This window comes from Varroa destructor, unplaced genomic scaffold, assembly GCF_002443255.2.
Source record: "Varroa destructor unplaced genomic scaffold, Vdes_3.0 BEIS01000004.1, whole genome shotgun sequence".
Lineage (NCBI taxonomy): Eukaryota > Metazoa > Arthropoda > Arachnida > Mesostigmata > Varroidae > Varroa > Varroa destructor.
The window spans coordinates 14,435,968-14,459,584 of NW_019211457.1; the positions used below are offsets into that span (position 1 = coordinate 14,435,968).

At 41.6% G+C, this 23,617-nt stretch overlaps 1 protein-coding gene and 1 long non-coding RNA gene across 8 annotated transcripts in view; one reads left to right on the forward strand and one right to left on the reverse strand.

Annotated features, from left to right (window-relative positions):
• LOC147755874 (uncharacterized) overlaps positions 1-23,617 on the reverse strand; it is a 48,078-nt gene that overhangs the window by 9,561 nt on the left and 14,900 nt on the right. The gene's annotated exons all lie outside the window — the stretch shown is intronic.
• LOC111249671 (dnaJ protein homolog 1-like) lies at positions 223-22,352 on the forward strand. Of its 5 annotated transcripts, none has more exons than XM_086986317.1 (6): positions 223-630; positions 2,298-2,457; positions 16,994-17,137; positions 17,888-18,382; positions 18,831-19,085; positions 19,401-22,352. In XM_086986317.1, the coding sequence occupies exons 3-6, from the start codon at positions 16,997-16,999 to the stop codon at positions 19,563-19,565; spliced, it is 1,056 nt and encodes a 351-aa protein (XP_086842443.1). In that variant the 5' UTR covers positions 223-630; positions 2,298-2,457; positions 16,994-16,996; the 3' UTR covers positions 19,566-22,352. The 5 variants fall into 5 exon arrangements, with proteins under 5 accessions (XP_086842443.1, XP_086842444.1, XP_022659591.1 ...); XM_086986318.1 differs by having other exon boundaries at positions 2,301-2,457; XM_022803856.2 differs by having other exon boundaries at positions 223-2,457.

A 23,617-nucleotide genomic window follows, 5' to 3' on the forward strand; every position in this document is an offset into this window, starting at 1 on the left:
ATCCCGCACCTTCCAGAAAGTGCTACGGTGATCCAGTGTTTTCGAGTCTGTTCACGATTTTTCGCGGCATTTTTTTAAATCGCTTTCACCGCTACCAGGCAACCTTTTGGCCCTCTCCGCATTAGCGGCTAGCGTCCGTCTCTGCAATTGGCCTGTCGATTTCGGTGCTGCGCCACTGATTCGCGAGAGGGAGCCACTCGTCATACTTTGATCTGGAACCTTCGCGGCTTGAGATATCGTGGCCGCTGGCAAAAATCGCTGCCGAACTTATCATCGATATTTGTTTGCTCAGTGATGTGCGAACTTGTATCAATTGCAACTGTTGTTTATACTTCTCCATACCTGTTTATGGGTTTTTCCGTAACTTCGTGAACTGCTTGAAGTCGTTTCAAATCGGGTTGGTAAGCTTGTGGCGGTCCTGTCGAAGGGAGATAAGATTCCCTGTGATCTTACTGAACTAAATGGAAAGCTCATTCATTGTTACGATTAGAACGAGTCCACCATAGGATAAGCAGTGGTTCCAGGAGCAGCATCAAACAGCGAGACCAACAGCCAACGGCTATACTAGCAATAACAGCGAGGTTTCAACAACTAAGGAGACTACAACGCAAAATAAAAAACGAGAACCAAGTGAGCTGTTGCAAAAACAATCGGGTTAGAGTAGATCATACCGGATTTACCGGCTTTTATTATTACTGGTAAGGAGGTATCGGGTAGCAGCTACATAGGCTAGATAGCAGTGACAAAACGCAAATAAGCTGTCATTTTGTCATCATAAATTCAGTAAAGTGCCCCCGCCTTGTCTGGCTAGGACAGTACACCACTGTGGTCGTACTTCTACAATTGCGTCGTGTGTGTGTGCCTGTACCCCTGTAACGGTTACAGTTGGAAACTAGTTTTTCTAGAAAAAACGACCCGCAGTACCTCGAGAGATACTGCTTCTCCAGTGTCACGACACAGTACAAGAGTCGAAGAAGACGGACAGTTTTCGCTCGACAGTATAAGCCAGCTACGTACTGGCCATTGCCATCTTGGTTCTGGTGTGGCCAGGTTCTTCTCCCACCAGTGGCAGTATAAGCTTGCTCACTGGTAGACTTATCTCAAGTCACAGGATACCAGACAGCATGCAAGTAAGCATAGGTCCACACTCGAGTAGGGCAACACAGCAGGAGGAGTGAGTAGTTGTAGCCTGTTGTTGTGCGAATGTGGGCTGTGGTCGTCTGCGGCTGCAGCGAGTTTGATCGTTCCTCTGTCGTATCGCACTGTTCGTCGTGAGCGTTACGAGTAGCGAAGACGAGAAGCAACGAGAACTACGCTACCGTTCGCGATCTCTGCGCTTTTGCCAGGCCCTCGATAATTTACTACCGGTGATCGCACTTATATATGTATCACGACGTGGTTGGGCCACCAATACGCACGCCGACAGCAGTGCCTTCCCTGCACGGACACATAAAGAACTACGGGGCGTGATACTGTCGGTCAGGGGCCTTTGCTGAGCAGCTTGGCTCTCTGCAGCTGCTGCTGCTGCTACAGAACAGTGGCCAGCAGAGGATTATGCTATTCAGTCAGTGGTGCTTAAACGGAAGTGTGCTGCCGCTGGCCGCAACTGTCCCCAAGGTAACGTATGGTGTCTAAACGCCGAACGTCGTACACTGGTATAGTAGCTGTGCTGTAGAGTCAAGGTTTGTGAGAAGCCGTGTTGTCGATACGCGCTATGTCTGTCTTCCTGCAGGACCATTGAACAGGCCCGAAGTATTGCGCCAGCTGGAACATAGTTATTTATAACGTGAAGTAGTACTTTGTTGTATAACACGCTTCCTCTGTCCGCTAGATTTGTGGTCTGTTAGTACTACAATCAAATGAGAGCGTTTTGATCGTGCTAGCACGACAGTCCAATGCAATATGCATTGTTGTTAGGTGTTTTTGTTTGTAAGCAATTGCGTTGGTGTTGTGGAGAAAGCACTCGTCTGACTACAGGCTTTTGGGCGTCTGTTCCTTATTCCTAACCTGGAGGGACTAAGTGTTTCGCAAAGAGCGGAATTTACGTTAGCTTGTAACGAACTTCTGCAATTCTCTAATAAATCGATTGAATAAACTCCTGTAGAATCCCGTTCTCAGTTTCCCTTTCGAAAGCAGTGTTTGGTCCTCAAGATTGGTTACAACAAGCATTTTTGTACGTTGCCAAAACAAACCTGCATCCCCAGGAAAGTTGTTTCTGCCACTTAACGTAACCCAGCAAATTGACAACAGAACATCTAGAATCAAGCTTACTCGTTCATCTGTGTGTTTGTACTTAGTAGCCTATGAGTAGCGGTGAACCCCTACAAAAGGCAATCATTGTGTAAGCCATCGCCCAAGCGGCGGCGCCGTGCGCGACCCAACGAACTGTTCGAACTCGCTTAGAGGCAAGAAGATTGTAACACACTACAACGGGGAAACTCATTATATAATACAGAGGTAAGTTTCTATAAACGCACGCTGTTTTGTGTTCGTTATAAATTTGTTGTGCCACACACAAGAGACAATAATGCATTGCAAATCCTCTACAAGCAAAAAAGATTTCCAAGTAAAATGATGAGTAACTCGACCTTTACGTCACCAGTGCGTTACGTGCTCATCGTTATCAGATTGGCGGCTGTTACGTAGAGTGCGAAGAAAGTCATACAACTGAATCGTTATAAGATTCTGTTTGAAATGTAGCAACGTCATTTTTAGTGAAAATATGTGAAATACTCTTTAGATTGTCCCCATCGGTCTAATAGTTAATAATAGATCTATTATCCTTGATGTCTTCATTGTTTTTTTATTTTATCGGTTATTGCTGATGTCGCTCAGTTTAGCTAAAAGATAGGTGCTTTATACTATGGAGAGGAATTAGATATATAAATTTTACTCTATTATACGTATATACAAAGTGTTTAGGCAGCATCCACGGCAAACACGCCGTCATAGATCGTAATGAAAATTTTTCAGAGAAACTGTACCATTCGAGGATATATACCATATCTTTAAATGGCGGTGCATTCACTTCCGGAGCTATTAACTGTCTGTAAGTAAAATATATTTTTTTTGTATCTGCTAAAGGTGTCAGTTTTGTTTTTATTGAGTCTTTTGAGTTGTGTTTATGTGATACAAGCTCCGTTTGCCATGATCAGACCATTGATTCAGGACCTTCACCATTCACTAATCATTTTCAAAATATTCCTTCTCTAATCCGCCAAGAATCCGCAAACCGTGCGGGAAGCGATATTGTGTGTGATAGGTGTGGTAGTGTCAAAGTGTCGCTCAAATATCCTCGATCCAAAAAAATACTGCGGGATTTACGCTGGTAGCAGGAAAATAAAAAAAAAAAAAAAAAAAAACGATTGGTGTTTATCTGGACAACCAAATGGCAATTTGCACTTTGTCGTCGCTATGTATGTACAGGGATTCCTGGTTTATCAGAAATTGCTTTTCTGCGATTTCAGTCTTTCAGATCTTGAAGATTTTCCTCCCGCTTTAAATAAAAGTTCCCTCCGAAGGAAGAGTTTTCACCAGGCTTCTGAGAACTTTTCCTTTAGTTATCGGAAGCCTAAAGTTAGTAGAAGCCTGCGGAAAACTGGCAATAACGTAAACCGTCGACTTCCGTCAAAAGAGGAAGCTTATAATCTCACTCTTGTTCGCACAGAGCAAAGACATTTGACAATCGCGGACGTTATCATATCCCCAGGCTGAATCTTTTGCCCCCATCACTATGAGCTTTTGTTGGTTTTGTATTAGAATAAACTAAGCTTCGCTCGCAACGTATGTGTAATACAGGTTTTCAGAAAAATAAGACGATCTTTAGAATACTGTATGTGAATGAACATACCTTGACAAGTACTAAACTGCACGTCAATTACCACGAATCTATCATGCGTTGCTGGAAGAAACACTTTGATGCCCCGTTTCTTTTATTAGTATTGGTATATTCTATAGCTTAGCATTGTGCTCTCGATTTAGCCAGACCATCGAATATTTCTATTACCAGGGTATGTTTGTACAAAGTGTGGCATAGACAGCACCATCACAAGAAAATTGTTACTCGATTCAGAGCTAAGGGGACGATTGTCGTCACTCCATGGGTGTGAATGCTGCTGACATCTGACGTTGTCGCTTGCCAACGTCTCATTTTATCTATCGATATTCTCGAACTCATGGAGGTTGCTAAATGGAGCTAATTTTTCACCATTAAACTACTTAATATGCACATACAAAGAGACAGTAGAGTAGTCGCTATGAACGCACGCGTCTACTACGACCATACATGAATATACGTGAATATTGTTGATCTTATGATTCTACCCTCCTATGGGCTTTACAGCAAGCAGATGTTCCGCCGGCTTAAATGGCTGCTAACCCACTCTATGACCTATACCCACCTTCCTAGCCTATTTTACGTAGCCCAGCGTAGACCACACTGGGCAGAGTGGGCTACGCCAGTTAAATAGATGACGCACCGTGACGTATGGTTCGACAAAACAAGCCAGTCTGAGATTACTGACGCTGCAGCCGTTACTACCCGTAGCTGCTGAGACAGCTCTTGAAGCTTGTCCGATCCTCACAAGCGTATGAGAACAAACGGCTGTGCTTCTTCGCTCGCAAAAAGAACATACAAACATCTACAGGACACTAGTAGCCAAGCGCTCTTGAACGACTGAAGTCTACTGTTATTCCTCTCTCATTTTCATAGAACGCAGTTAGGTGGCGATGTCGGTGGCACCAATAGCGCTGACTTATTCGTAAGTGGCTTAAGCAGCTGCAGCGGTTGCAGATGGCCTGAGGTTGTGTAGCTCAGATCTCTGGCTGAGACAGACTACCTCAGACAAAATGACCAACGCCGCCATTTTTGTCGTTACCCGTCATTAAGTCTTCTTGTTTGGTGCGCTGAGTACTTGAGCACGAGCTGCTGTTGTTCATTTCGTTTCATTCGCGGTTTATATGGTTCGGTTCTTTTCGGCGCGAGGCGCGTATATTCGGTCTCCTTGTTGCTTTGTCGCTTGTTTGTTTGCTCGCGTCAGTTGCCTGCTTGAGCGCTGATGTCGGATGGTTATGGCTGGCAGACGCTGTCGAGTTGTGGTAGAAAGATTACTGTGCGTTGTCCTGAAGCCTCATCTTAGTGTACATCGTACGAGGGGTTGCATGTTCTTGGGCCGTGCATGGCCAACTAGTCATTACCGGGACCAGTAGGCACCGACGACGCATCGGGCTACCACGGAACCGGCAAGATGATTCTGCTCAAAATCTTTCAGTCTTACACCCTTTCATTTCCCCGCAAAAGTGACAGCTACGGTAGAGAGAACCGCAGGTTTTCCTTGTTATTGGTTAGCTTATCTAGCTTCTTTAAAGTGTTGAGAATGCCCAAGAGTGTGGTGTATGATATATTGCCAATGCAACTTTGACCTGAAACGGGCGTGCGCTACATTAGCAGTAATGGCGGAATTAGGAAGTTGTTCTATGCATCTTGCTTTTTTCTTTTGCCAGTGAGACGCATACCGCTATAAAGATGATACTCTACCGAAGCGTGGCGCTGACCTGCTTAGTTACGAATGGAAAGCGGTTCTGGTTTTGTATCGTCGAGTGCCCTTGTCGTTACTCCACCTGCGACACTTGGGCGTGACAAAAGATGGCGCCAGCGACTTATTTCTTGTTGTAAGGTTTGAGCCCTGCTCTGTTACAAGCTGATGCACGCCTCACGTCAAACTAGCCGTGTATGTGCTTATTAACGCACTGTTTAATGAGAAAATGCTTCGCGTCATTTTTAGTGGAGGAGACATAAACCTTAGCATCTAAGGCATACATGCGTGTAATACTGACTGTTACTGACTTCTACATTAAAGCGCAAACGGTTCACGTAAGCCAGTTGTAACACAGCCTTATGAGTTAGTTTTCTTATCATAATATGGTTTAATGTGAACCACGTCTTCATAGAATTGTGTAGGCCTTTTCAGGTTTTTACAAAGGCGCCAACTAACCTGCGTATCGTCTACTACTAATATCTGCTCCAGTCAGGAGCAGATGGCGGGTGCAAGTTTTTGCTAGCAAGCTTCAACATCTTTCAAGCTACAATACACCGATACAGTTCGTAACGATAGGATTATGGACCAGAGAAAGAGATCCAAGAGATTTGCTTTATGCTTCACATACAGTACCTGAAAAAAATTGAAATTTAACGTCTCTGCATCGTTTGCAGCAATGACCTCAACGCGCCGTTTCTGACAATTTCCAATAGATGGATAAGTCGCTTTAAGGCGATGTGCATGAAGGACCTAGGAAAATATTTGAAAGCATCACGGGCTCAGATTCGTTTGCATTAATCGCCGACGTCATCCGGAAGAGCTACCCTGCTTCATGGATCACAAGTCTGCTCATACCTAAACGAAAAGCCGCCGTCGATACTAAGCCTTTTTCAGACAAATGTAAAGCTTTGTCTAAAAGAAAAAGAATAAAAAGAAAACAGGGAATTACCAAGTCTCCTAATACAAAACAGGCGGCCCCCTGTTCGCGTCTATGCCGCCACTTCAACCTGCTCTTAATTTGGTTCTCCTATGTATGAATCGTTGCCTAACCTTTTTTGAAACAATCTAACCGCCAGATGTGAAGTGTAGCAATAAATTAGATGGTTACCCCACAAGCTAACAAACATCTCTGTAGCGTGGAAGCGATATGGCTGTAAGATGGACTGATTTAATATAATCTAAACACGCGTTAGTCAACCGTTCAGATCGAATCAAACAAAGTCTAGTTAATCTAGTAGCTGAATAGTATAGGTAGTACTATTGATTGGATAGATTTCATCGATTCACTTTGCCTCCATTCCCCCTTTAGATTAAGCTGTTTGAAGCCGAATTTCCTTTATTGATCAGTCATCCGTCGCTGCTCCTAATGAATGTGGTGGCTACCCATTCCAGTAGTGCTAGTAGTACCCTACTTGATATTAATCACATATCTAGGGGACTGTTACGCGGTGTCGATTCAGACAAAGATGAGAATTCTAATTGTTCTCGAATGACTGTTACTACTCCAAAGCCGCTGGCATATATGCATGACTAAACGTATTTGTTTATGGACCACGTCCAGTTTGCTTACGCGCGTTGTATATGACGCAGTTGATCGTCTGCCTGCTTGCCTACCGATATCAGCCCATTGTAGTGCAATAGCGATGAAGTGAATACAGATTGGCGTACGTTAACACAAGAAGGACAAAACAAGTTCTTTTCTTGTTTCAAATTTACCTAAGAACCATATATTAGATGATATTGTAGCAATATGTATGATAATATAAGAGGGCGATATAATATGACAAGCGTGATACGATGAACACCCATAACATGATTTGCTTATATGTTTACTGACACTGAAAAAAGCTAGGTATATTAGTGAAATAAGAGCTCACGCTTTTGTAAGCAGAGAAATGCACTGCTAGCATGGTACTTTAGTTTGAGCGATGTCGGTACTTTCGGAAAAAAATCGAGGATGATCCACAAACAAAAGACTCGTGGGGTATAGCTTTTTGTCTAGCGAAGCTGGCAAATTAGGCTTCTATTTGTAGCTAAAACGGAATTTCTGTCTGGCAAAATATGCCTTCCGTAGCAATGTATTTTTAAACTATCAGAGTGATTAATTGCTTTCCAGTTGAATAAATTCAAAGCGGGATCTCCCAAATGTTTACGCTATAGATCATATTCTTTATATTATACTTCAACTGTATGCGCCTTTGTGAAATTTATCAATTTTATGAAGGCGAATGCAGTTCCTTTAACTGCAGCTGTGTTTACGTTACATTAGAACTGTAGAGCGGAGTTGCTGTTTCCTTTGATATAACCCGCATATTTCTTCGATAAACAACGCATCAGGAATTCCCGTTCACCTTTTCTATTTGACTTCATTCATTTTACTAAAAACCTTTACAGTGCGCTCTACCAGACGATTCGCGTTTCTCTTTCAAAGATATATCATAATAAAATGTTCAGAATTTTAATTTCACGAAAGTCAAATTCCAAACATTGCCAACTATCATCGCAGTGTTTTTTTTTGTTGCGATGTCATGTTCCTTTGCGATCATCAGATGTTATTCGCTTTTATGCAGAGGGTCGAGGGCGTTACCAATAGGTAACGTTCAGTTCAATCGTAAAACCCATGATTTGGCGGGTATATATAATACATAGTTATATGGCTCGTCCACAACTTCTAACTACCTATGCCTTATCAGTGTATGACAATTGCGATAGCAATCGGGCCCGTTAAACTTGCCTCAGAAATTTCGATCGAACGAACTAAGCAAATAGCGACGAATGACTCAGATGTCGTTCACGAATATAAATTTAATGTTACGGCTTTTGGAGTAATATGCTTGGCGAATGCGTGGTACGTAGTATCATCTGCACCTACAACTAACAATTTCAAGGATATTTCGGCTTATATAACAGAGAAACTTTACTTTTGAGTGTCCCAGATTGTATGTATTCTCGGAACAACAAACGCTGTAAACGCGAGAAAAACCTAAAAATTTTACTACAGTAGTACAACAGTACTACAGTAGATTGGATGTGTTAATTCCGTAGTGCATGCGAAACGATTGCTGGGAGACTTAGTTTGCCGAAAGCCTGCACTATTCGAGACTAGGAAGATAGCTGATCAACAGTCATAATGGTTCATAGTTTAAAATCTTAAAACAAAAAACGTATATGCAATTTTTAAGATTCATGGAGCTATTGATGGTAAGTGACCTAGGTCAAACACAGGTTGTGGACGTAGCATAATGTCAATAACTGCGGTGTACCATTGCACTTGTTGGCACTTTAAGCCACAAAAAAAAGAATACGTTAAGCCACAAATGAGTACACGAAGCGTATGCTGTACGTTTATTTTCAGCATTTAGATAAATGCTTAGATGTATAAAACGACGCTTTCCATATTGGTGAATATTGCGTAATTTTTCATTTTCGGCAAGTCGGATTTTTTAACAAACACATGCCAAACGGCTATTGGATAGAGTAATAACAATAATAATAATAATAATGGAATATGGAAAAAATAAGGTAATTTTACCCACTGTCACATATATTGGCTAAATCATACGAGAGGTCTGTTGGAAGATTATTCATTGAGGTCCGAAAAACTTTGAGTATACTGTAATATTACGTATAATTCAACTTCTGCGGTGTGGAGCGCTGTGGGTAAGAGTATTTTGAAATATGATTCAAAAAATAAGTTTTCGCTGTTTTTATTGCAACATATTTACGCCCAACGTAGTACTTCCATCTATCCCTAATTAAATCGAATAATACGGTTATCAATACGGTTACAGTTCGCGTATATACATGCACTAATTTGAAGGAATGGGCAAGTGATTCGCATGATTATTGATCTTGACTTTGCTAAGTAAACATACATGGCAGTCTCCCACATGAACGTGGTGTATATCGAAATTTAAAGAATTAAATAAAAGCTAGAAAGTACTGTAACGCCGATTTAAAAAAAATTTAATTGGTACTTACAGTTGTCATTTTCTTTTTCTCACCAATAGATCTTCATGACAAACTCTGACAAAGGACCAAATCATTCGTTAAGTCCGCATGTTCATGGCTAAGTACAAGTTATAGTGACGCCACATCGTTCACAAACGGTGAACGAGGTTTCCTAATTTCTCTTGAAAGCCTTGCCCTTCTTTCGTTGAATGGCGGCCGCGTTTTTCTGGTTCAGGTCATCGGCGCGAACCATCATTGCCTGGTAAATGCCCACATCATCGTCATCATCATGAACTGTTTATACTGGCGTCGCCATAGGCAAATGGCGCTGGTTCGGGCGGAAAAGCGTCAAAGGAAAACGCGCTTTCTCGATCTGCATACGGTCTAAAGCTTTTCACATGAAGCAGGAGGAGGCGGCTGTGTGAAATGCGATCAGTGGTTGATGACTATAATATGTATACTAATGGTCTGTGAGTATTTGTGCATGTGTCACCAGTCAGCGTCTGCACGCTGTATGATTGCATGCATCGCGGTGGCCAACAAAATAGCGGAGATACGAATTGTGAACAGAAGTAACTTATTCGCTTCATAGATGATTTTATGCCAACATCGATATCGAAAGTCGATAGTGCCGTTAGACAATGAATGATACAGGAGGCTGGCTCCTGCTTGCACGAATTGTGTCCACGTCAGGTTTCTAGCCATATCGCCACGAGTTTTTAAGTTTAGTTATTTTAACCCATTACTACTGCACCAACATGGGAATAGTATCAATATTTCCAAACGAGTAGTGAAAACTCCACTGTACTCGCTATCGCCACTTGGCGGAAATCCTAACCGGGATAAACGCAAGTAGTCTCACTTCATGCAAGGATGTATGGTGCAAGGACTAGTGTTGATAAATAGCATCAAGACAGCGCTATTACTGCGCATAACTTAAAAAAAAGTGAAGTTTTACTTAGCATATAGAAGTGGTGAGCCTGTGTGAGACTGCACGAGCAACAACTGAACCTTAATTGAAGAGCATATATTTGTGTAAAAGTTCCTGAAATACTTCCACTTCCAGAGTTGTCATCTTCAACTTTTCTGTAAATAAACAGCCGCTTATTTTTAATCGCGCAGTAGCGGCGGACAATCTGCAAGCAATTCCTCTTTCAGTCTTGATTGTCATTACTTATGGCACCGTGGTAACAGCCCATGGGAGCCAGTTGTATGATGGAATCCTAGGAAAAACACAGAGAACATACAGGCCATAAAGGCTAACAGCATGTCTAGTTGCCTGTTGCCCATTTAATGGCGGCATATACGCTCACGACAAGTAAGGTTGCATACATAGGTCAAGCATTCATATACATTTTCAGATCAAAAAAGACAGCAACGTTATGTGTGTTTGCTCTGGGATGGGCGAGCTATCCAGAATGGATACATTGAATCGTGCTAACTGAAATGCCAGAACTGATCCGAGCGCACTTCGCAACTGATATTACGTCATGCTATCATTGCGTCAATAAAGCACTGCGGTGAACAGTTTTCCAGCACGACTATCATGCAGAGATATTATTTAAAATAGCCGTACAAGGTTTATGAACTGTGCCCTTTAGAGGTAAGCAACAAATATACAGAACAAAAAAGGAGGTTATGCGTGTGGATGAATATTACTGATTCTTACGTATATTTTATATAATGAAAAAATCACACCATCTTATAAAGAAACGCGGCGTAAGGGAAGTGAAAGCGCGGGTTACATTTTAACTGTTTTTACTAACTTTCTCATTCTTCATGAAATGACGTACGAGGAATCCGCGCATTATTCACACCTTTTCTGGTTGGGTTGTCCTTTTGTTAGTCCATTGCGGCTTAGTTCATTGCATTTGCTGTTAGTGGTGCTGGGTCAATTGGTCTGTGAAGCATTAATGGTAACATATGACGGAACCAATCCGCTAAACGGAACCAATTTTAGCTATTACAAACGGCGAAGTGCTGTCTTTATCAACAAGCCATGTTGTGACCTACTGGGATAAAGAAAAAGAAAACTCTTACTAACGTGTTAATCTGTGTCTATAAATTTGTTTCGCGCGCTACTATATAATAGGGTCTTGGCAAAAACAATTTTTGAACAATTATGTCGTACAGTCTTAATTTAATGAACTTTAATTATACATGTATGTCCATTGGCGGTCTGAGAAAAGTCGCTTCGCACATTTTGAATATATACATATATTTCGTGTATTTATGAATGTAGCGAGATCATGATTGTTTCCACTATTGAAAGACTACCTAGATGACGATAATAACGCCACGATTTATGCGAGAGTACAGCTGGCCTTATCGTACCTCTTGTATGGTAGCAAGATTGGCCGTCACTTGTGTGTGCAGACCGCAGTCTGGCAGGGGAAACCCAGCTTGGCCTAATTTATCGTGTCTGTCCTGCTGCCAGTGGAGGTCGGATCCTAACTAGGTCGCATGAACAAAGAGGATAATCGGATGTCGTACACGAAATTAATTCGACCTTCCAACGACGACTCGCCGCAGTGGCGATCGTCACGAGCCATCACCCATCAGTCTTCAATATGATTGTAATGCATGGACCTGTAACAGTGACTGAACCATTTAAGTTAGTAATAATCTGAAGGTTCCCAATCAGCTTGTGTGATATGCTGGGAATAAGTAACTGACAGATCTTATTTTGACAATCGAAAGCCAATTTGTCAATCAGCCAACATGACAATCTAGAGTCACTAGTGTTAAACGCGTCTTAATCTAAGCAACAGCACCGATAAACGGAATAGACAAGCTGCTGCAATTAACGAGTTGAAAATATTCATGACGTCGAGAAAAGCTTTCACAACACTGAAATTAGAGCAGGCAAAGCACTGTTACCGGGAAACCGTATTTGCAAACTTTCTGACATGACATCGGACTAAACATCGCGTAGATTCTTGCATCGACTCATTCACTGTAAAATGACAGTTGCGTGATGGCTACCACTCTGTGCCCGATCTCAGTCCAAGACCGGACCGAACGATTTACGGCACAGCTTGTAGTGCTTTCACATCGTCACATCGACATGTGCTCCCATTATTAGCCGTTTAACTGAGCAGGGCCGGGCCGCATCCTATATAATGAACTTTGTTTCGAAGCTTGGTTTAGGTTGAATCAGATGTAGTGTAGAACACGTACATATTTTTTCATTTGTGGGTCAGAGTTCCCGGTTTCCGGTTTTCATAGTGGCAGAGGGCCTGGCGGCCGGCTACCCTCACCTATGCAAGCATCTGTGTACTAGATGACCGAGGACCAGCATTCGCAATGAGCTGTCGTATGCTTGACTGAATAATACTGCCGAATAGAACCGCTTGCTAGCGGTTATAAGTTGACGTGGTTGGTTCTGGGTCTCGTTATTGGTGTTGTCGTTTTTGTCGTCATCGTTGTATGTGCTTCCAATCGTTCGTTCGATCGAGAGTCACATTATTTCCACTCGCTTTTCGTGATCTCCTTTCCGTTCGCTTTTGACGTCATCTTTGTGACCCTTGCCTCTCATCTGCGATCAGCAACGAGGCCGGATACCCAGTATCCAACAGTTATTACCGAGGAACTAAGCCGCACGACGACTAGAGAAGATTGCTTTATTAATATGTTTAGTGCTTAGACGCCATTGTTGTAGAGGCAGGAGTTTAATCACGTTCATTGGTATAGCTAATGTGTGTTAGCACGATATTGCAGAATATAATGACTGTTTGCACTTTCATGTTGTCGTAGACTTGCTTGTTGAAGCTATCAGTGTTTGAAAGTTTTTTGGATTTACTACTTCTCTATGGAAGACTAGTCTGACGATTTTTCGTTTGTTCGTTTGTGGTGAGAATTGTCGCGTGGGTGTGCTCCTAGCTGTTTGGCATAACGTCACTGACTGACAGCAGGGGTTCCGGTGGCCGCCAGTGTTGCAAAACTCCAGTATTAAATTGATTACGGCATATCGTTGTGTAAGAGCTGCCTGGACTCTTAGCGAGGAGAAAGGTGTATCTGTAAGCTGTATCTGTTCCGAAGGCTAGTGCGGTATTACGTATTATTCGTATCATAGTCTGAGGACCATTAAGAAATAGTATAGAATCGCCGAAATGGTTGTGGTAAGTTGAATGAGAACGCCCTCGTTCTCTTGAGATGTTGTAGTATTGTTATTTTTTGTTTCTATAATCAAATCCTGTCGAATGCGCAATAAATAGGTAAGTTCCTGTTTAACAATCGCACATTCGGCGCCGTAGTGCATAATTCGGTGCTCAGACCATTTCTAAATAAGTGTAAGGCTCGGGTCGGGCAAGAAGCCGTTTATGTGCATGCCGCTTTCTCATGGTTCTTCTGACGACTATCAGCAGCAGTCGTAAGCGTAGCGCATTCTCCTGACTCAAAATGGTACTGATTGGTAAGTCGCTTTCTCAAAGCGACGACGCTTGATTGTTACTTTCTATTCGGCTCAAGGCTGGCTGCTTGGGTCGGCTACCTAGGCTGGCGAGCAACAACTAACCGGCTCAATAAAACCATTTTTCAATTTAGAACACAGTGTAGCACATACCAGCTCATAACACAAGCATACTTTTACATACAAGCATTTACTTTTTGAAATTTTCTTGGCTGGTACGAATGTCTTATAACGGGGACGTTTTGCTTTGACTGTCGGTGTCGCATGAATTGCATATGCGATTGGAGTGTTACAGAGTGGAGTCATCAAAAGTTTTGAAAACAGATTCTGTTTATGGTGCGGGCAGCTTTGACCGGTGCTTTGACTAAATAGTGGAGGGTTGGTGGGTCGAATCCTGGGTGAGTGTCAAGCTTATTAGCTAGATTGTAATATTGTTTGAAAAACAGTGTAATTAGAACAGTGTTCGCTTCGTCATAAGAACCTCCCACATTAGATAGCAATTTGTTTGACAAACACTTTTTATACATGTGCTTCACTCGTTATCGAAAATCTGCCTTGAGCCATGTCCGACAATTCTTTCCATGACACCAATGGCACGTAGGGCTGCATATGTTTTCCAAAATAGCCCTGGATATGTATAGTAACGTTTAGTCGATCGGATTCGGTATGATGACTAATGTTGACGACATTACCTTTAAGTATCATTTTGTTATTATTATGTGAGTGAGGTGTCGTACCAGTAAGCAAACAGCCCCAGTTGCTATTCATAGCGAGGGTGCATGGTTTAGTTCGTTACGTGTAGGTAAATTGCAATTATTTCGGTGAATCGCACAAGACTTTACACAAATACATGGGCAATCGCTTCTGCTGGCTTAGGCTATTCCTGGTGAGAGAGTTTTGTATCTAAATGAATTTGCAGAACTAACGCAGCGTCCTTGGTCGCTCCGCTGTTGAGGTTAAGTTAACCGAGTCTGGTCTATATGACTGAGAGGTGACATACGGTGCTTCGACCTTCAACTTCTCATTGCAGTCTAGCATTGACCACTTGGACGAGGTTATGACATAATTACGAGATTAAAGGAATTTTTATTTATAAATAATAAATAATGTATAAAATAATAAAAAAAAAAATTCGGAAACTAACTAGTTTCCGAAACTTCTCTTTCTTAGCTTGTTTAACCTTTCGTGTCTACTGAATTAGAATGGTCGTCACGAACGTCTCAAGATATCTTGAATTTTGCACTACTTTGCCAATCTTGGAGAGCAACATTACAAATATTAGTTTAGTAATTATTAAAATTACTAACAGTGTCAGAATTTCTGCAGCATTTGCTTACCTTACAATTAACTCACCAATCGACCCAGGTTTCCTTCAATCATACAGTTTATCTTGTAAGTCCAGTCTTCAGACTGGGTTTATGTAGGATATGATTCCATTCTATGCAATGTTTTTCGCAAGCAAGGCAATACGCTTTGGGTAGATGGCAGCGTGAAAAGTTAGTGTGCAATAGAGAGTACAGGAAGGTGATGCCCGTGCCAACCGAACGCTGTTTCGCGAAGTTAGCCGACCCAACCCATGGTGATAAGAAGGCTTGTATTTTTGAGAGGAAAAGTCAATCATTTCATTCGCGCTTATCACTTACCTTGCATAACAAATGGGCTTTGAATTACTGCATCTACAAGAGTCATTTACTATATTATTATATATATACTATACTGAGGTGACGAAGAGGCCTTACGGCCCTTCATAGGTCGTTTAACCTCATTATGTCGTAGCCACGTCAAACAGAACAACGGCATCAATTTTCGACTAGCGATGTCTACCGTAGTTTGATAGTGAGTAGATCGCAGAGGTTTTGACTGAGGAAGAGTTCTAGGTCGTGGCTGAATTTATATGACAGGCTGGTGGCGAATGGTTTGGATAAGAAGTAGGACGCTTGGCGCCTGCGTTAAAGCGAAGGCATCAGTGTTGAGAACGAGATGCAGGAGATGGCGAACAGCTGAACTCATACTGCACAACGTACTGGGTGGCAGCAAAGTTTGAATAATTACGAAGGGAAGGAGAAAAAAGATTCTAAGTAGATACGAAGGAAATGTAATCATAGCATATGGAAGGGTACTACGCAGCGTATCTAAACAACAAATCAGGAAAATGAACGACAGTAGCCCCCTTTCAAGAGAAGATTTCCTACAAAAGCACAGCATTATTGACAATTAAAAAAATATATATATAAATATAATAAAGCATATAACTAGACTGATTTGAACACGCTGAGATCTTTCAAGATCATCGAGATAAAGTCGAAAAAGGTCGGGATTTCCTTAGAAAGAAGACCGTGCACGCAGTACCGGCTGTGAGTCGTTACTAGTCGTAGTTTTGGAGTTGTAGTCTGTGGAAACTGACGTCATTGTGATGGTATTAGACGTAGGTTGCGCAACTGCACACAGCGCTACAGAATTTCTAGCTTTGTTAAAGGAGATCAGCTGTGTGAGTTTATAATAAAGTGAATTGGCATCGATGTTTTTGTTGTTGCTGACAACAGCGCGAAGATTACCCGCTGAGAGCCGTACATCGAATGCCGTCAGCTACGCGACGCAATACCTTGGATCGTTGCGAATCGGGAGGTTCCGTACGGAAAAGGTGAAAGTGTTATAGTGTCTCAGAGGTAGATCGAGTACCGGGCGTAGATGCCGATCAGTGAGCGGCCGTCATTCAGTAACAAGGAAAGAAGTACAAGAATAAACTTCTTTTCTTCGATATACTTCATCATTTATGGAAGGGTTCGGATAGATTTGTAAGCATCAAGGACAAAGTCAGTGACAAACTATCGTTAGGGTTGGAGGGAAATGACGAGCAGACAAACGACTGCTGGTCATTTCCCTCTAAGTAGGAAAATTAGGGTCTTAACACGCAGCAGAACAGGCACTGACTGAATCGAAGCAGAAGATTGACATTTAAAACAAGTCTCTTTGGAAACTGACTATATAGACAGCGAATGATACATATATCAAATAGAGTAAAGTGAGAAAGGGTTTCGGTACTGAGGCATTGAGATAACATGATACAATACTCCGTGTTGTCGACCAATTTCAGAAAATGGCAAAGGATCTGTACAGTATTCTTGGTGTAACCAAGGATGCCACTCTTGATGAAATTAAGAAAGCATACCGTAAGTTGGCACTTAAATATCACCCAGATAAAAACAAGTCACCTGAGGCAGCTGAGAAATTTCGAGAGGTAAGTAGCAGTGATTAATTGTTTTTAGCACAAATATGCTTTTGTTGATTGCAAAGCTCGCTGTGAGAAATATCTAGGTAATAGTCCTCTATCACTCGACCAAAGGGTTTGATTGTTATTAGCTATTATAGGTTGTAGCATTTACAAACAAAAAGTTGCTTTAATTGCTGCTTGAGAGCTTGTTTCGGTTGCGCGTTTTGCGGACTACTGTCTACAAGAGCAGAAGTTCTCAAACTTCAGAGGTTGTTCTCGTTTACTATACAGGCAGGACAAACCGTGGTGATCATAGAAATTTTTTTCTGAATGGTTAGAACTGTCCGTCTAACCTGGGTTCTAAAATCCCAGCTTTTAACGCCAATACAGACCGTTATCGATAGATATATCAATAGAGAAGTCTAACAACGGTACTGTCATAACAAACAAGTTTATTTCTAAATAGAAGCTGTCTTGTTCAAACGTATTCTCAAGCCTATAGTATAATTTTATACCGAAATCCCAATTTTATATTTATAACCCATAGCACGTTCTCTGTATACAACTGTTATTATGGCTTGAAAAACATCCGGTATTATAATTTCGAAACTGGTTGCAGTAAATTTGGACAATCATGTGGTCGCTCTTCCTTGTATGCTATTTTCTTGAATCCATTGGTTATATGTATTCGAACCGACAAACACCAGTGTTCTACTTCGGTACGACCTGCGTATTCCATGGTGCACTGCTTAGATATGTCTTCTCCTTCCTCTGTAGGTAAGCTCAGCTTACGAGATCTTGTCGAATAAGGAAAAGCGTGAAACCTATGACAAATTTGGCGAAGAGGGTCTTCGTGTTGGAGGTGCCGGAGGCGCCGGTGGCAGAGGACCAGGGGGCACGGGCAGTGGAACGCGGTTCTACACGTCAACCGATCCGATGTCCACATTTGCACAGTTTTTCGGCACTGATAATCCGTTTGAGAACTTTTTCAATCTAAGCGGCACTGGCTTAGGTAGCGGCGTTAGTGGCAACTTCTTTGAAGATCACATGGATGTCGACGCTGGAGACATCTTCGGTCCTGGTTTAAGGAATCACGCTTTTCGCTCGCAGTCCTTCACCGCCGGCACCCGAAAATCTCCGAAACAAGACCCTCCAGTTGAGCATGATCTGTTCGTCAGTCTCGAGGACATTCTGAAGGGATGCACAAAGAAGATGAAAATTTCTCGAAAGGTTCTCGCTCCAGACGGAAGAACGACACGCCGTGAAGAAAAGGTATGAACGAAGTAAATATGAAAATTGTTAAAAAATAAATTATTATGTCAACAAAATGAATTCAAGATGTGTTTAGATAAAGCGATGGATTAGTGAAAGACATTGCGTTCTGTAATGAAACAGCCAGAATACGGTTGCAATGGAATATGCGTGTTAACTTGAATGGTTTTTCGTTTGGCATATGAGCAGACATTACTACCTAATTTCTAATCTAGGTCCCATATAATCGAGACCGACTCATACCTGGCATGAGTCATGGGAATGTTCCCTTGCTTCTCACTCTGCTTGCGCTCCACATGAATTCTAAATGTCACAGTACCTAAAACTATTATCAAGCTAGCTTCAAAGCTGTGCCGATGAATGGCAATGTTTCGAAGGTCGATTGAATATCGAGATCGTTCGGTATTTCACTAATTCGGTTTCCTTTGCAACTCAATGACTGTACCAGGTGTTAACCATCAACGTAAAGCCCGGTTGGAAAGCCGGGACCAAGATCACGTTTCAGAAAGAGGGTGATCAGTCGCCAGGCACGACGCCTGCCGATATCGTGTTTATTATTCGTGACAAACCACACGAACTGTTTAAACGGGACGGAGTAGACATTCGTTACACGGCAAAGATTACCCTCCGAGAAGCTCTGACTGGGACACGAATCCAGGTACCGACTCTACAAGGCGGAACGGTATCACTTCATTACAATGAGGTAAGAACTCTGGTGCTATGAGCATTAACAGCCGAACAATCACGACACAGTAGTGTACAATTAAACTGATACTAAGTATAACAGCTTATACTGGCGCAACACACAATTTAACTTGTTTGCTTTTGTCTATATGATTCTCTCCTGCACGAACATACAATACAATAATACAATCTCGTAGTGTGATTTGTTGTTACCAGGAATGATTTTTTCTAACGCTTGTCCTCACACGACATCGTTTGATCGATGGGTGTACTAATATAACTACGATGTCTTCTTGTGCTCTGCTCTCTGTTCCTATTTCTTCTGTGTGCCCAGTTAATTAAGCCTACAACGACGAAACGTGTACAGGGCCAAGGACTGCCCTATCCTAGGGACCCTTCGAAACGTGGTGATATGATCATTTCGTTCGATATCCGGTTTCCTGATCAGCTTCCACCAGCCACTAAGGAGATCCTCTACGATGCGCTGCCAGCGAAATGAAGTGCCCAGACCCTCGATATACAGCAAGCAACAATATATAAATGTGACTAGCAGAGCAAAATAGCAGCAATGAACGACATAAGAAGACTGCACGGCTACGACCAATCGATTAGTCATAACAACAACAAAGCGACGACGAGAGCACAACGTTACAAGAAATTATCAACGTGCCGGTCATAGCCTTATATCTACACAACCTTAATATATACGACGTGACATTCATTTTACATAATAGTTTAAGAGGATGATTGTTGATCACCTCATGCTACAAGCCACTTGAAGGCCGTCTCAACAAATTTATTCCTGTATCTTCCTGCAACAATGTGTACAACTACAAATACCAGTTCGAAGCCCTTTCACTCCTTCAAGCCGCCACGAACTACACGGGAGGTAATATCCTAACAGATTTTGATGTGCACTAAGTACCACCTTGCTGCAGTTAGAGCAATACGCTGCACCCAAGAGGCTTCGCGATGGGTGTTTTTAACATGTTCAAACAACATAAGACACAGGCCCACTCTTTCAGCTGCCCCAGGAAACAGAACGTTACCCGACGACATGGAAAAGTTGTGTGAGATTTAAGCAGGCCATAATTGCAAGAAGGGGTCGATTGTGAACGCGATAGTGTTAAATACAACAAAACGATAGAACTCAGTTGTGTATCCGTTCTTCATATGCCAGCCGGGGTCTGAGTGTCGTATCAATCTGTACGTATGTCTTTGTGTGTGCGAAACGTGAATGGATGCACAGTAACGAGTAGTGGACGTTTGTTTTCTGCGTTGCAAGTTAGTCACGATTGCAGTGTGTGACAACGACATGCAGAGATGCTTGGATGCTTCTTTTTTATACTTTGTGGATAATAATAGTTAGTCACTATACGTACGATAGTGACAATTGAGTATAAAATCGGTACGAATGTCACACTATTTGAAGTCATTGGAGTGCGAGATAGACCTATTCCAGTTGTATCGTTAAATTAAGTGACTGGTTTAAAAAATAGGAAAATTTACGCAAATCCTATGCATAAATTAGACGTGACTTCATGTAAGGGCTACGATGTGCGTGCACACGCGTGTATGAGGATATTTTCAGTGCATAGGAATATGCCTTTAATATCACTTAGTTATTGTTGTCTGCAAGCAACGAAAGGGATGTACTATAAATAGATGTACCCTATATTTTGAAGTAGTGGATACAATACTTTACCAAGTCGTTGATGATAAAGACTAGTGAGCAAAAAAGACATTGCTTTACTGCTTCCTGAGCTTTGGTAGATTATTGGTATATATATATTAACGTGGTAATCAAGGTTGAGATCTTTTTGATGGTCGGTGTTGCTGGACAGAGTAAGTTGATTATTAGTGAGCGAAACTATCTGATCTAGGTTAGTTAATCTTTTAGGATCATAAGCTCTATCTATTGAAAAAATCTAAATATTTACAAACGAATATAAAAATCAGCTTATACCTACATAGCTACGAGAGTGAAATTAGCACTTGTTTTTGGATGACTCAGATTGATTTAGTTAGGGTAGCGCCTTGACCAGATAGCCGCAACAAGTGAAGATAGCATTTAAAGAGACAATGGAAATATCCTGCTGTTACTTTTCTGATGAAATGTTACGAAAGCAAGTTCATTTGTAAACTAAGTTGTTTACTTCGTGCACTTTTTTTTCGGCAATGTAATAATAAATTATTATGTTATGCGATCAGTTCGTTAAACAATGCGTAATGAAAGACAAATCCTTCATTACGTGTCACAGAATTTGTTTTTTGGCTATTGATGTTACAACAGCGACTGGGTGCTTCGTGAGGTGGTGGATCATGCCGCTAACATGTTACGTTTCATTTGGAAACATTTATCACACTAACTTGTGGAATGCAGTTTATAAACACACGCGTTTCTGCCATATGCTACTCATTATTTAGCTAGCAGCGACCCGATTCGAGAACAGTTAAACCTAAAGTAAGACAAATACTTTATGGGATATTTATTGCATCTGATCGTTACCAATGCTAGTTTAAGCAACTCGTAGGTGCGATCTACTCTTATTTGAGCTCGTGTAATTTTTTTATTATCATTGAACTTGAGATAAACTGATTGAGAAAAGCGTTATTTATATTATTAAGTGTTGATCAATGACCGTGGTTGCAACAGCTGTTCCGAGGACCGTTTCCTGGGAGAAAACGATAACTAAAACCAACAAAGTGGTGACAACTTCTCATTACCTGCAGTCATTGTAAATAACATGTAAACAAAAACAAACGAAGACGACGCGAGTGCCGTTGATGACTATAGGGAGGATCGTTGACAGAAAAAGCAAAGAGTAAAACGATTCAAATGGCGAGTAGGCGAAACGCAAAAACAACTTGGAATTTGAATAGACTATTATTGCTATTAACTATTATTATTATTATTATTATCATGATTAGAGAAATATTGAGAACAAAACGGGACAGAAAGAAATTAAGTATAAACTATACGAATGAGAGAGACGAACTATCAAGAGGGAAAATATATAGAACTATTATTATTATGAAGACATAGTTCATGAAGGTGGTCGTTTGAACGAGTCCATTAGAGAAGATCGTAGAAAAGACAAGCTGCAAATGTAATATTGAGATGCGAATTGGTACAAACGCTATACGGATATAGAAGTACGTATGGTAATGCGGGGATAAATACAAAGCCTATCGGGCGGGACTGATGGAAATCTCTCGAAAAACAGAACCTTAGATGGTGGAGCAACGTGAATAAACGTAAATAGATGTACGATACATCTCTCAACTGTCTGTTGTGTTCTATTTCTAGCTTGAAGGAACTATGTTAGTTCGTGCTAGGGAACAGTACACGTAATGAAATTGAAAACTGTGCACTCGGTAATAAGGAGAGGGACATACAATCGCGAATAGATGTACGATATATATCTATTCTACACATTGAAGATAACCGCGGTAAGTCACGCTACGAAACAGTAGACGTCATGAAATTCAAAACTATATATATGACTAGAAAGGACTCTGGAATATTGAGGGGGACATAGCGCATGAGCTGTGGTCGTTACTCGTTTGATGCTCAGTTTCCACATGTACAAAATTGAGACAACTGTTGTTTAAAAGTATGTGATAACGGTAATACATAACGAGACCCTGGAACGGTTATAAATTTTTTTATGCCGAACGGGCGTTTCGCCCTTGGAAAGCTAAAAGTTGACTTTTTGCCCATCGCTTCCATTTACCTGGGCTAGATATAAAAACCTAGGGTGGTTGTCATTTTCTTTTTGCTGCGTTGTTTAGTGTGAAGCTTTTCAAGCTTTAATTAAATTAACTAATAAATATCAGAAATCGTAATTATTGCTAATGAAGGATGGTAGCAAATTACGGCTTCGTGGACTGTACTTTTTATTTATTTTACTGTAACTAATGACTTGTTTCTAGCCTCCCAGCTAAGAAAATGCTACTCAAAAAGTCAGGCCTTTTATAATAAACATATATCGTGATGATTAAAGCAGTTTAGATCGTTGCCGTCTTTGCGCACCGAGCAACCACCCCAGCAAAGAAACCGTCGTTCGAAATCAATTGTCTCGTTGCGTTATGGCACCGGATAGTTCGCGCCAAAATTTGCGCTGTTCCGTTGCAACATACACGAAGTTTAACAGAACTTACTGATGCAGAGTTGAAAAGTATCATGTGTAAGCGCTAAACTCTTATAAGAGATGTTTGTTTAAATCACCAGCCTTAGTTGCTGCTTAGTGATAGCTCTAGACCTGGCTTCGCCGACCGACTGATTGCTCTTCTACCGGTAAACGGGCGCTTCGTGCATCTTGCTGCTTCGTGCAGCTTGCCAGCAGCTTGCCACCGCCTCGCTGTGACGGTGGCAAGCTGCTGGCATTCAGTAAAACATCAAGGGTAAGGCATTGGCACTACTCACAACGTAAGGCATCTACCGCTAGCACTATCGCCATGGTGACGCTTTGTGTCCTATGCTGCTGCCCTCGCTGCTACTTCCGACACAAGCTTCCTCTTTTAGGTCAAACGTATCGTCGCCGTAAT